The 15,000-nt window shown below is 45.0% G+C and overlaps 1 protein-coding gene across 1 annotated transcript in view; it reads right to left on the reverse strand.

Annotated features, from left to right (window-relative positions):
• LOC121690324 (multiple PDZ domain protein) overlaps positions 1-15,000 on the reverse strand; it is an 89,894-nt gene that overhangs the window by 45,380 nt on the left and 29,514 nt on the right. The window contains 11 exon segments of the mRNA XM_042070809.1: positions 462-660; positions 1,427-1,526; positions 1,969-2,358; positions 3,411-3,572; positions 4,043-4,171; positions 6,290-6,499; positions 8,456-8,656; positions 10,871-11,047; positions 11,651-11,797; positions 12,305-12,384; positions 14,156-14,245. Coding sequence (XP_041926743.1) covers positions 462-660; positions 1,427-1,526; positions 1,969-2,358; positions 3,411-3,572; positions 4,043-4,171; positions 6,290-6,499; positions 8,456-8,656; positions 10,871-11,047; positions 11,651-11,797; positions 12,305-12,384; positions 14,156-14,245 — 1,885 coding nt within the window.

Raw genomic sequence — 15,000 nt, forward strand, 5'->3', positions numbered from 1 at the left:
ACGGATGGGAGTGATGTTGAGTTCATGCATGTACGTGGTGTACTACATAAGGATGGCTTTAAACCAGACATGGGTGAGTTTTCAATAGGATATAATTTCCCCTGAATCAATGTATACATTGATGTATACATAATATACATTAGTTACACAACATATGACAAAGTTATGTTTAAAGTGATCCACAAGGCAGAGATGCTTTCTAAATGACAACATAATGCAGGGAGGTTTCATTTTCAAACAAACACAGATCACATCATGAGTCATAAAGAGTGCAACTGATCTTTGCAAACAAATTAAACGAACCAATTGTGGCATTGATCAATAGATTGGGCACATAAGCATGCAAGCCTCCTTCCATTCCCATCCCAGCATCCTTCATTCCCCCCCATTGCTCCCCATGCACGCCGGCATACGTGGATAAAAAAATAAAAACGAAAAGACGTGCCCGTCGCGGGTCTTACCCCATGTCGGGTCCGATGAGCGAGTGGCGACGCAGCATGGCGCGCGCCTGGGCGTTGGTCAGGTTGGCCGTGGGCTCGCCGTTGATGGCCAGGATGAGGTCGCCCACGCCCAGACGCCCGTCGCGGCTGATGGAGCCGCCGTGGATGATGCTGCGCACGAGCATGCCCAGACCATCCTTCACCGCACTCACCGTCATACCTGTGACCAGGCAAGCACACAGGTACCATCACCAACTCACACGAGGCAAGCACACGGGTACCATCACCAACTCAAACAAGGCAAGCACACAGGTACCATCACCAACTCACACGAGGCAAGCACACGGGTACCATCACCAACTCACACGAGGCAAGCACACAGGTACCATCACCAACTCACACGAGGCAAGCACACAGGTACCATCACCAACTCACACAAGGCAACCTTTTGTGCAATGTTGCTGGTCCACTGTTCCTAAAACGTGCAGTTTGGGGACATTCCCATTAATAGTGAGCATCATTTATTTTTTTCCATTATCTGTAGGAAAATGACCATGATCATCCAATCAGAACATGCGGAACATTGGACCAAATTTGCACCATCTCCTGTGCAGGTGTATGGATACAGTGGAGTGACATAATTGGTTATTCTGACGCTTTTTTCTATTTTCAGTATGAAACATTTAAATGTAAAGGATATATCTTTCACAACAGATTAGACCCACGTTCAACATGGCCTACTTAGTACTGTGTGCTTGAGCTTCTTATGAAATATTGATCACAAAAGAGAATACACAGGCCTTGAATAAATACAGAAAATGTAGCTTGTATGTATAGAATAAAACAATGAAAATGACATTAAACAGAAATCTAAAAGATAGCAACTACTTGAGTGTAGCATCATTGAGTGAACCATTTTCTGAGTATTCAGAATCACTTCCCTCTGCACATTTAAGTGCACATACATAACAGTGAAGACTGCGTACCGAGACTGGAGTTGCCCTTGACAACAGTGATTGTCCTCTCAAAGTTGCTCCCAATGGTGACTGGCAAAGGCTCCACCTTCTCTATAAGGGCTCCGACGTCCTGAAACAGATGGAGTTTATGGAGGAGAGGCACTTGACTTTCAACAGCCTTCTTACAAGCATCTCTAGAGCCGCTCTAGGTTAGCTTGAGAGGAGGAGGAGAAAGTGGCGCTATGGGGCAACTACAATCAGGCAAAACTACTTTGGTTCTGAATGATCGGCATAGGGGGGACATACACACATACATACATACACATACAAACACACACACACACACACACACACACACACACACACACACACAGTTATCAAACACGATTGCTGTTTTTTTTCTAGGTTTTGGTCCTTTCCATCATGCATGCAGTAGGTGAAACAGATCATGCATGCATTATAAAGCACTCTCTTATTCACATCACAGCATGGGGTCGTTGCCTGAAGAATGTGAGGAAAGGAAAAAGGGACAGAAGGCTGATTTTAACGTTCACAATAACATCACGCTTTACCTTTCCAAACTCATTACTGTCAGCGAGATACAAGCTTTGGACCAATCCAGAGCCCAGATCACACAAGCTCAAGTCCATCTGCATGTGCGCTAGCGTGTCAGACTCCGCTTTAGCGCTGCCCGCTCCCGAAAATCCAACCGCGGATGACGCGGCCGTCAACGACTCCATTTGGTTTTGCTGGAGCTCGCCAAACAGCCCCGTCGGCGGCAGCGGCGGCCCAGACAACCCCTGTCCCTGCCCCAGAACCCTACCCCCGACCCGGGGTTGGGAGAAGAGGAGAGGGCCCTCATCGGGGGTGAACGCCTGGGGGTCAAGGTCGACCGCCGCCGCCGCGCCGGGCGCTGCCAGGAAGGGGGGGTAGTCAGGGAAAGCCTCCAGACGCCCATTGCGCTAAGCAAAACAAACCACATCGCTAAATCCACTGTTCAAGCTTCAGGTTGGCCACAAAGAGAAATTAATATCCATCATTAATTTCTCACTCTATTTGTCTTCCATTTGGTAAGGACCCAAGTGATCACAGACATTGGGGGGGAGTGATAATAGAAGGCAGCCCATTTCTCTGAGAGCACAGGCACTTCAGAAATATATAGTCTGCAGTTTTTATCTCCACTGATATGATTCAGTAGAGCTGTGACTACAGCCCTATGAAGCTCTACAAAGATTCCTCTAGCATCCAAGAGAGAGAGAGAGAGAGAGAGAAAGAGAGAAAGAGAGAGAGTGAGAAATAGAGATGGCTTGAATGACAAAACCATAGGGTCCCACATCAGAAATTACAGTAAAGAGAGCTATTGAGGGGGATTCTCCTGAGAACTGCAATTTCCTCTCCTGTGTGTGTGTGTGTGGGGGGGGGGGGGGGCGGGGGGTGAGAAGAGGGGTTATGGATGCTACTGGGGACTATGTATGGGGAGGAATGTAAGAATTTTGGAGAGGATATCTAGTGACAGAGTTTAGTGTTTTGACACTGACGACTAGAAACACTGAACTCTGCACAATCACACTGAAACAAGTAAGATCATTAATCATTAAGTAACAGTCAGCATTATTTCAAACTGAATGTACTCAACAAGTCTTTCCTAATTACTGAATAAGCAACACACTACCACACTAACAGTAGTATGAAAACAACAGAATGAGCATCACATTACATTTGAACAGTGTTAAGTGAAAGAAGCATAAAACGAGCAAAGTTGTCTGTTTACTTTTACAGCAATGGACAAGAGGAATCAGTGACTCAGCGAGTTCAGACAGACAGACAGACAAGACAGACAGACAGACAGACAGACAAATAGATTTGATAGACAGACAGATAGATAGGTTTGCCTGTATCGTCTCAAAATGGAGACATCTGTTTTGGGCAGTTGAGAGACAAAGTCTGTTTGTTAAAGAGTTTATCTGGGGTGTAGAATCTAGCATGGTTAATAAAAGTCCAGGTGTGAGTTTACCTGGGGTGTAGGCGCTGGCATGGTTAATGAATAATCCAGGTCAGTGCTGCAGGTGCTTCCATGGAGAGCGATCATAGACGCCTGGAATGCATCGTCCTCCTCATCAGGGAAGTGTCGCTCAAAAAGCTTCTCGTCCGTCAGATCAGACTCATTGGCATCAATCTGTGTCAAGGATAATAGGATGGAGGACAGTTACGCTTGAAATGCAATCTGAGAAATGCCAACTAGCACAGGACTGTAATGAAACGGCTTGATGTGACATTTCTGGTGAGAAGCTTAATGTGATGCTATTATATTCTAAATCCAATATCATTTGTTTAATGCTCAGTTCATTACATTTTTTTTAATGTCTAACACACCCAATCAGATTATAGCTCTTTTCGTTTACGACTTGCCCAGTCTACACTGCACGATCTTTGTTTGTCTTGAACAAAAATGACTGAGCTACAGTATTATATGGTAGCTGATGTGTCAAAGGCCTTGCACAAGCAAACATGCTACACTGTGGACGAACTATGAAAAGACAGTGAACCTGTCGACTAGACTCTTTTTATTTTGACTCCATTACGTTTGCTACTGTGGCTTTCTCATGTAGTCTCTGGTTCATATCTAAACTGCAGTTGGGGACTGACCAAAGCCGGCTCGGCCCGGAATAGAAGGCCGTCGGTGGGCTCCGCCGGCTCGTCCTTTCCTCTCAACACCAGACTGGTGAAGACGAGAGACAGGTCTTGGGACGAAGGCCCTCCGACCTCATCCTCCGTCTGCGGAGACACGGCAGTGAGACCACACAGAGTCCACAACATCGACTGACCTCCACCCTGACGTCAGACCCATAAGGGAGACTCAAAGGTGCTTGCACACTGCCCCAGACAATTATATTGTGGGCAGCCGTGGCCCACTGGTTAGCACTCTGCACTTGTAACCAGAGGGTTGCCGGTTCGAGCCCCGACTAGTGGGCCGCGGCTGAAGTGCCCTTGAGCAAGGCACCTAACCCCTCACTGCTCCCCGAGCGCTGCCGTTGTACCAGGCAGCTCACTGCGCCGGGATTAGTGTGTGCTTCACCTCACTGTGTGTTCACTGTGTGCTGTTTGTGTTTCACTAATTCACCGATTGGGTTAAATGCAGAGACCAAATTTCCCTCACGGGATCAAAAAAGTATATATACTTATACATACTTATAGACCTCTGATGTTCGCCTACAGAAAGGACCCCAAAGCTGCCATCTTTGCCCATATAAGGAGATTCGGGTACCATCTTTGTCCATATAAGAAAATGGCAGCTTATATGGGCAAAGATGGCAGCTTTGGGTTCTTTTTGTAGGTGAACTTCAGAGGTCTATTCCCAACTAAGCCCAACATTATAAAGTTGAATGAAGTTGGTTGCAGTCTGTCTTTAGAATGTTCAGAAATCCAACTGCCAACACAATGACGTTTACCTGCCAAGGCCGATTTTTGTTACCTGACAGGACATGTCAAGCTTGAAAAATTCTATCTGACAAAAACACCAACAAACAGACTGACGCTGCACAATGATGCAACTGTTGGTGTTGGTTGGAGTTGGTCAGCATTTGTCTTGGGTAGTGTGCAAACACCTTTACGCCCCTTTCACACTGGACCAACCATCTCCAGCAAACTCCACACCCTGTCCAGTGTTCTAAAGGTGACCGTTGGGGTTTGAAATTAAGTAAGACCAACTGTCATTTGCATTATTACACACTAATAAACTGTATATTGCTAAATCATGACAGCTATTAGCTGTCTTTGTTGTCTTTGTTGACTTTGTCTTTGTTGACTTTGTTGCTGGAGTTTGTTGGGGTTTGTTGGTTGTGTGTCCGCTACTGTGTGAATGGGCCTTTGCCGTCTTGGCGTTTCTCTCTGGTGACCCCATATTTGATTGTCCCCATTGCCCCCCTCATCTGAAATCGCCACAGTGTTAGCATGTTAAGAGTGCAAGGCATGCTAGCTTGATTGGTTGTGACTGGGAGGGGAAAGGAGGGAGATTTTAAGCGCTGCATAGTGAATTGATTTTCTTGTTTTGAGTAAATCAGTGTGGAGAAATTCTAGCGAGTTAGACACAAGCGTCAGCTCCTACTCTCTAGCTGCAGGCAGACACACACACACACACACACACACACACACACACACACACACACACACACACACACACTCAAACACACACACACAGCCCTGCCAAGGCAGTTATTTAAAGAAATCTGACAGGATTACCCAAGTTGCATTCAATTTAGAGAGGTGAAGCAACACAGGACGGCAGGCCTTTCTCAAACAACCACACCAGAGAGGAATATCCTCCCGGGACCTTCGGAAACTTGTAATCCAAACGATTCCCACACACCGCACTTGACATCCCACCACATAACACTTCTGGCAACATCCGACTAGCCCACAAGACAAGACAGAGCACACTCTATGTCTTTATTTGGAGAACAGCCAGCGGTTTTCACCAAAAGTGCAATGCCCCACACGGATGGACTCCTTAGATATGGATGTCTTTCAATAAAGCACAGCAAATGCCTCAAATAGTCTGTAATCCTTTGTGCTGAAAAAATGCCTCTGCAGCACAGGCATTTAGCAATACGGTGCAATATAGAACAAACAGCTTGAACGGCCTCAAAGCACCAAACGTGCAAGGGTTGCAAGTGTGACAGCCCTCAGCATTAAAAATTTAAACTGCCTGTAAAGGAATCCAGTTACTGGGGCACTGATCTGCTAAGATACCACACACAAAAACACACACACGCGCACACACACACACACACAAAAACACACAAACACGCTCCGCCACAGAGGTCTACCATTAAAACACACACAATAGCAACTCCATCCACTGCAGCGGTACGGAGAAAAATAGTGATTTCTTACAGGCAGAGGTTTGGACACCCCGATGTGAACCTTGCCCATGGGGGCTCCTTTGAGGGCCTGCACAGCATCCTCCAGACTTGCGTCCTCCAGGTTAGTTTTGTTGACAAACATGAGACGGTCTCCAGGAAGCAGGCGGCCGTCAAGCTCTGCCACGCCGTCGGGGACCAGTGAGCGAATGACGATCACCGTCTTCGCCGGGTCCACCGGATCCTGTTACAGGTGCAGAGTCATGTGACACATGACACTCGCTTGCCGTGGTGTAGTGTCAGGGGGCTAATGCATTAATATGCAAATATTGTATGACAATATGAATGACTAACTATGCAAAAATGTACTATTGAGGAGGATCAGGATGATTCTCTAACGTAGAAACTGAACCACATTATGATTAATATATAAAATCAATCCCAAGATAAAGTATTGCAATGTCATAGTCATAATTTATGTAATCATGACTATGACAAGGCAATAGTTTCCACACACTCTACTCACACCCAAACATAATCAGAAACAACATGCTCACAGTATAACAGCAACGTCACACGTCATGGAAAACATGCATAGACCCTAACCCTTTTTTAACCAGCATCCAAAAAAATCTAAACATCACTTCAAATGCTGCACTTTCAAACAGGCTAATAAAATGCTAATACTAAAAACAATATGCATAATATTTTTGCTATATTTTATAGCCTTTATTTGACAGGACTTTGAAGAGATGGCAATGAGTGAGGAAGAGGGATGGGTTTAGGAAATGTTTATGGTATGGGACACTGATGCTAGTAGTGAGGAAGTCATTCAACTCATGTAAATCAGGTAATCCACACCATTCATGCCACCCATGGGGCAATTTATAACATTACATTACAGCACTGCTAATGATCTACTGCATCAGTGACAACCCTTCTGATTGAAACAGAGGCGAAAATTAACAACAAAAAGAAAAATCTACTTGAAACTACATACAGTACCTCAGCATGCAGCTACAGCATTAATGTGGTAAGATAATAGCCCCCTATGCGTGCAACCAGCTTAGCCTTTATGAGTCGAATGACATGCGCTTCATAAACTTGCTTTGGTAAGACTTCTCTCCTATCCTAAACGAGGCACAGGGCAGATTCCCTGACCTTTGCACAATTATTCAGCTTGGCCAGCGCCTGTAGCAACCAAACCACACCACACAGCACAGGGCAGCACAACACACATACACACACACACCCACACACACACTGACACAAACACACACACAGTACACACACACAGTACACACTCAGTACACACACACAGTACAAACACACACAGTACACACACAGTACACACACACAGTACACACACACACACACACACACACACTCACACACACACACACACACTGACACAAACACACACACAGTACACACACAGTACAAACACACACAGTACACACACAGTACACACACACAGTACAAACACACACAGTACACACACAGTACACACACACAGTACACACACACACACACACACATACACCATACACACACACACACACACACTGACACAAACACACACACAGTACACACACACAGTACAAACACACACACAGTACAAACACAGTACACACACATACACCATACACACAGTACACACACACACACACACTGACACAAACACACACACAGTACACACACACAGTACAAACACACACAGTACACACACAGTACACACACACAGTACACACACACACACACACATACACCATACACACAGTACACACACACACTGACACAAACACACACACAGTACACACACACATTACAAACACACACAGTACACACACAGTACACACACACAGTACAAACACACACAGTACACACACAGTACACACACACAGTACACACACACACACACACACACACACACAGTACACACACACACACACACACACACACACACACACACTCTCACACACACACACACACACACACACACACACACACACACTCACACACACACACACACACACACACACACTCTCTCACACACACACACACACACACACACACACACACACACACTCTCACACACACACACACACACACACACTCTCACACACACACACACACACACACACACACACCCCATCGGCACACGCCTCTGCAGCCTCACCATGCGTTGAGTCCCCCCTACCTGGTAGTCCAGGATGCTGAAGCCCAGTCCCATCTCCCCTTTCTCCAGCTCGATGTCCTGCACGTCCGTCTCCCACATGGCCAGGGGAGACGCCAGAGGCTCCTCCGCCATGCTGGCATCCTGCGCAACGACGCCCACGCCGATACCCACGCCCTTCCCCGATTCGCCGGGAGACAGGAAGTCCTCCAGCTCAGCGCACACCTACGTAAGTATCCAGAACAATCCCATAGTAACAGTATTAATGACAGTGGTGCTTCTGCAGATTAAGTGCTATTAAGAGCCCAGCTCTTGCAGTTCAGTTCGACAGGGAAAGTTTAGCTTCCACTAACAACCCTGTGGTTATGAACTACAAAGCACAAATACTGGCTGAGTATACTAAATTATATACAGTGGCTTGTAACGTATACTAAATTATACCCATTGGCTGGTAGTGTATACTAAAGTATACACAAAGAGTGGGTATGTATATTAAAGTGTACACAAAGACTAAGTGTATTCTAAAATATACACAAAGACTGACTAAGTATTCTAAAATATACACAAAGACTGGGAAGATATACTCCAGTATACACAACGACGTACTTTAGTACTTTACTTAACATATACTACATTGGAACATGTTTTGGATAATAACAACTGCTAAATCGATAATAACAAATAAAGTATAACTTTAACTATAACATGCTTTGGATACAAATGCTACAAATGATAAATCATGCTAAATGGATGCATGCAAATGCAATAATGAACAAAAAGCTGTGTGTGCTTCTCTATGCTGTGTGCTTCTCTAAGCTGTGTGTGCTTCTCTATGCTGTGTGCTTCTCTAAGCTGTGTGTGCTTCTCTGTGCAGTTCTCCACAAAAGAAGATGCAAAACCACCCTGGCCTGAGTGACGTATAACATGTGCTAATTCTCCACTTCATCATAAAAAAGCACAGCTCCCAGGTCTCCTCCAATCATGCACGTCCAAGCAAATGAGGCGGCGAATGTCCGCCCGCCGGCCCGCGCGCGCACACACACACACACACACACACACACACACACACACACACACACACACACACACACACACTCATACTCTCTCTCTCTCTCTCTCACACCCACGCGCAAAGGTGAGCTGACAGAGTGTGGCTGCTGCTCTGCTCACGCTCCACTTTGCTGAGCTATCACTCGAGGTCTTCAACTGAGCTGAGCTGAGCTGAGCTGAGCTGAGGGGAGTAGAGGTTGTTTCAGCATTAATGAACTGTCATACCTCCCCTCTCATCCCCCCCTGAATAATCCCCCCTCATCACGGCAATATCTCTTAGCTCTCAGTGAGTGTGTGTGTGTCTGTGTGTGTGTATGTGTGTGTGTGTGTGTGTGTGTGTGTGTGTCTGTGTGTGTGTGTGTCTGTGTCTGTGTGTGCGTGTTTGAGGGAAGACAGTTGAAATCTGTCACCTAGTAAACCGTATCAGTAGGAGACCAGGAGAGCACTATGCATTACACAAAAGATATCCATGATTATATTCATAGAAATTTGGTTTCTCGTCTGAATTATAATATTCAGTGCCGATCTTAGCAGAGTCCAATAAAAAAAGGGTTTGGAAATATATCAAAGATGACAAAAAAAACAATTAAACCAATTAAAATGTTATGGTACATTAATTTGGGTAATTTGGTTAAGCCACCTCACTGATTCGTATATTTAATAAATGTTACTACAGCAAGGCATCTGTCTAATGCTGTCAAAATGAACGTGTTAATTATTTTCAAAAATAAAGAGTAAAAAACTAAACAGTAATTTATTGTGGATGACCACAATTGAGCCTATTTCATTCTCAAAGGCTAATTTCATTCTCTGACCTAAGCTCAATTGTACAGCTAGGATGAAGACCATGGTATCAATAAACTAATTTATATTTGTATCACTCTTGACATGATCACACATTGTATGCACAATTGCACAATTTCAACCCAAATTTTGCTGCTCTTATTTCTTCATTGTATGTGCCTTCCTATTTTTACTTTTTATATTGTTTACTTGAATGTTATGTTTGTGGACCTAATTCGTAAAATATGTCTTGTCTCCACCGTGGGATAGTGGGAAACGTAATTTTGATCTCTTTGTATGTCTTGACATGTGAAGAAATTGACAATAAAGCAGACTTTGACTTTGGCATGGGTATAACTGGCATGGTCATTTTTCCAAAAAGGTATTTGAATTCTCTCTCTAGGTGAGGGAGAACAGAGGGGATCTTCACCGTACCGCACCGGTCCAACTTTTCTGTCAAGTTCAACTGGCCTCATACTCCACCCCCCCCCCTCTCTCTCCTTCCTTCTCTCTCTCTCTCTCTCTCTCTCTCTCTCTCTCTCTCTCTCTCTCTCTCTCTCTCTCTCTCTCTCCTTCTCTCTCTCTCTCTCCATGTTTGTTGCCTACCTTTGCACCCGCCTCCGTGGCGACCTCCTCCAGCCCCAATTGGCCGGCGTCCCTGTCCGTCTGCAGCAGCAGCAAGGGGGCGGGCCGGCAACAGGCCATGTACACAAAGACGGGCAGCTCCTTGAGGATGCTCACTACCTCCTTGTGGGTCTCGCCGATAAGAGGGATCCCATTGACCTGCAACAACCATCAATCACTGGCAGCCCCTCACAAGAGGACACGGTCCTCACACTGGCAGAAACAATGGAATAATGGAGCGTCCCCCTGATGAATACAACCCCAGGCTTTTTTTGGCGGTGGAAATGGATGTGTGTTTTGTTGTCTGTGTGCGCTTTGTGGGTTTGTGGGGGATTTGTGGGGGAAAGGCAGCAGTGGCCAAAGGAACCACAATTGGACGAGGTCCCCCCGGTGGGATTTTGAGCCGGGTTTCTATTTTACAGCCTGTCATTTAATATCAGCCTCGATTTAATTTAATTTCATCTTCATTTTCACACCATTATGCAGCTGTAATTCAATTTCAATGAAATGCCTTTCTGTATGTGACTTTGGTTTGGCAAAGCTATTTCCACTAATGTGCTTTAAACACAATCAAAGCCTGTGTGATTTAATGGTTTGCTTCAATCAAACTGGTTTGGAGCAGGCTTTTCAGTAGGAGTATTTACCGAGTGAATGTAAAGAATTGAGTGTGTGTATGTGTGTGTGTGTGTGTGTATGTGTGTATGTGTGTGTGTGTATGTGTGTACACGTGTGTGTGTGTGTGTTTTGACATGTCTGACTGACCTCGAGCAGCTCGTCTCCGCTGTAGAGTTTCCCACAGCGTCCCACCGGCCCCTCTGGCAGCACGGAGCGGATGTAGTGGTGACCCCCACTGGCCTCCAGACTGATGCCCAGACCACTGCTCTCACTGAACTTCTCAACCTGGGCCACCTGTCACACACACACACACACACACACACACACACACACACACACATACAAGCTTAACTAGATTTCTAAAGAAATATGAATATGCATTTCTGGTCTCTTCTGTTAAACGCACAGCACTGGGAGGGGATCAAGGCAGAGAAATGAAAACTAGGCGAGGGAGAACAGAGGGGATCTGCACCGGCGTACAGTACACCACCACATTCCCACAATCCCCTGGGTCCACAGGAGGAGGACACAATGGATACTTCAGTCCAACTCTTTTCTCAAGTTCCACTGGCCTTATACTCCTCCATCCCACCTCTCTCTCAATGTCCAAAAGAAAGTTTTGAAACTTGCTTTGTTTGTAGAAGTTTCTCAGAATTAGGCATTTCTAGAAACTTCATAGTCAAGCAGCTCCTCAACACATCCAGACAGAAGCTGACTGTGAAAAGTGCAGCCCAGTGTACTTACTACCCCCCTGTGTACTTACTACCCCCCAGTGTACTTACTACCCCCCTGTGTACTTACTACCACTTCATTGCTGGGCCCGAGAGCGTTCTGCCACCTCTTCATCAACTCCTCTTCCTCCACAGCGGTTAGCTTTATTCCTTAAATACAAACAAATAGGACATATTACACGCAAAAAAAAGTGACAGCAAAATGTCATTCAAAAATAACCAATAATCACAAATGAATTAAAAAATTAAAACAACAAAAAAAATAAACAAGCATTTTTTTTGGTGTTGTTTTACAAAAGTGAATCATACGATGTAAAGCTGGTACACTAATCACAGAGGAGGGGGAGAGTAGAAAGGATCAGGGTGGAAAGTGTGCAATCACAGAGCATCTGCAACAGGACCAAGCACCAGAGAGTCCAGCTGAAATAACATATCTAGAAAATGGGTCTGTCATCGAAAGAGATAAGAACTGATTACTTCAGCGCTGGAAAGATGCGAGAAAAAGCAATGACAGGAATGCAAGATGGAAAAATCGCCCGCCCAAAATGGGATCAGGAGAGAGATATCGAAGGCAGACCAGCCCACAACCAACAAAGTCTGTCATACGGGATACAAAAATCATAGCAGACAGTTGGACATGAGGGGGAGTCACCAAACTACCCAAACAGGCTGACCTGACAGACTGAGACAGATCAAGATGCATGACTTCATTATTAGCCTCTAGCAAGATCTTTGGAAAGGTGCTAGTTATCCGCATCAAAGATGGAGTAGACCCAAAACTGAAGGATGAGGTTGCAGATTGTTACTGGGTAACAGCATTGCATAATATAACAGCATGGCAACCCTGAGGAGAAGTGACAGACAGGTCGACCAAGGACAACCTGGACAAGAACTTGAGGGGTATTCCATGTACGTGGTTTAGTGACAAACCTGGGTAAGTTAACTCAGAGTAAGGTGTAAACCTCCTAACAAAGGAGCTGTATGGCTTCATTCTCCTAACACAGTGTTTCTCAAAGTGTGGTCAGGGACCACTGGTGGTCCGCCCGCTATCCCAAGTGGCCTGCGAGTAAACGTCGTAAAAAATAATATAGATGAGGTGTTTGCAATAATGTAAAGTGATTTTGTTTTTGTTGGTTAGGTGGTCCTTGGTCTGAAAAAAAGTTTGAAAAACACTGTTCTAACAAAACAATGCCATAGAGCACTTGTTAAGACAGGTCGACCAAGGACAATCTGGACAAAAACTTTTGAAAAATAGTAATAATGTAGGCTAGAATTCTGGAGTGATGCTGGAACTACAGCTGAAGACAGAGAGAATTGGAAAGAGAGCAGTCTGGCCTCATATGCCCAAAGGCATGAATGAGAGATGTTTTGTAAAATAATAATAATAATAATAACAATAATAAAAAATAAAATCAATTAAATATTCACCAACTGCGTATTTTGAGGAATCTTCAGGCTTTAATAAAATATAAACCTGGACATATGGAGTCAAATGTAAAATGATCCTACAGAATGTATTATTTAGAAAAACAGAAAAAAACTTAAAAGTTAATACTCTAGAGAAAGACATCCAGGCATGCCATCCTTCACTTATCTCAACAACAACATTCAGCACATTCTATTCAGCACTTTTCCTGCTCAAGCACATTCATAGTTTAGATCTGATTTTGCTTACAAGTACGTTCACAGTCACTTTATGCTTATCTATCTGCAGTTCTGGTTCTAGTATTTTGCAGCCATGTTTAGCTTGTTTTGGGCCAAAGTCCGCTGTAACTAGAACTGTAAGCTCATCCTAATTTGAGACAACCACAATTGGGGTGTATTTCAAACAGCATGGTTTACAGGGGCTGCAAAGCGGTCAGCAGAAAAAAAAGAGCCTTATCTCGCTGGCGCAGACTTGAGAGAGGAATTGACCACTCACCCTCCTTAACCTCGGCGTCAATGGCGTCGATGGCCTCGGTGACCGCTTGGCTGGAGAAGTCTGAAGCCAGGGCAGAGCACACCTTCTCTTCTGGTGAAGAAATGCAACAGATGTGTGTAAGCACAACCATGTATCCAACACTGCAGTGTGATTGCTCGGACACACACTCACACACACTCAATCACTCACACACACATAAACACATACACACACATTCATCCAACAACACTGTCTGTCACTCACTCACCCACTCACCCACCCACTCACTCACTCACTCACTTGCACACTCACACACTCACACACAGCCATGTGAATGAAGGTTTGAAGGTTTGAATGTTGAATCAGCTTCTTGTCGCACTGTAAAAACATGTAAGCCTAGTCTAGGCGTTCTAGCCTCCCTCTGCCTCTGAGATGAGTTTACTATGATTGGGCTGGTCTCGTTTAGAGGGCTGGCCAATTACAGAGATGCTCGGAGCTGAATTCCCTATGCAGGGTGGAGAGGAGGGCTTCACACAAACAGGGCCTGTAATTGTGGTCAAACTCTGATGGGGGGAGGAGTGGGAGTTGCTTTGAAGGTTCATACACACACAAACACACATAGACACACACACACACACACACACACACACATAAAAACACACACACACACAATCACATAAAAACAAACACACCATAAACCAACATGGACTAAGGATAGAGAGTGAGATTGGATGGATGCAGGTGTTTGAGAGGTTCCACTGAATACAAATAGTATATGCACTGACCGACACACACACACACACACGCACACACACACACACACACACACACACAGCCAACCAACCAACCATGCGCAACCACCCAAG

The sequence above is a fragment of the Alosa sapidissima genome, chromosome 18 (genome assembly GCF_018492685.1).
Source record: "Alosa sapidissima isolate fAloSap1 chromosome 18, fAloSap1.pri, whole genome shotgun sequence".
NCBI lineage: Eukaryota > Metazoa > Chordata > Actinopteri > Clupeiformes > Clupeidae > Alosa > Alosa sapidissima.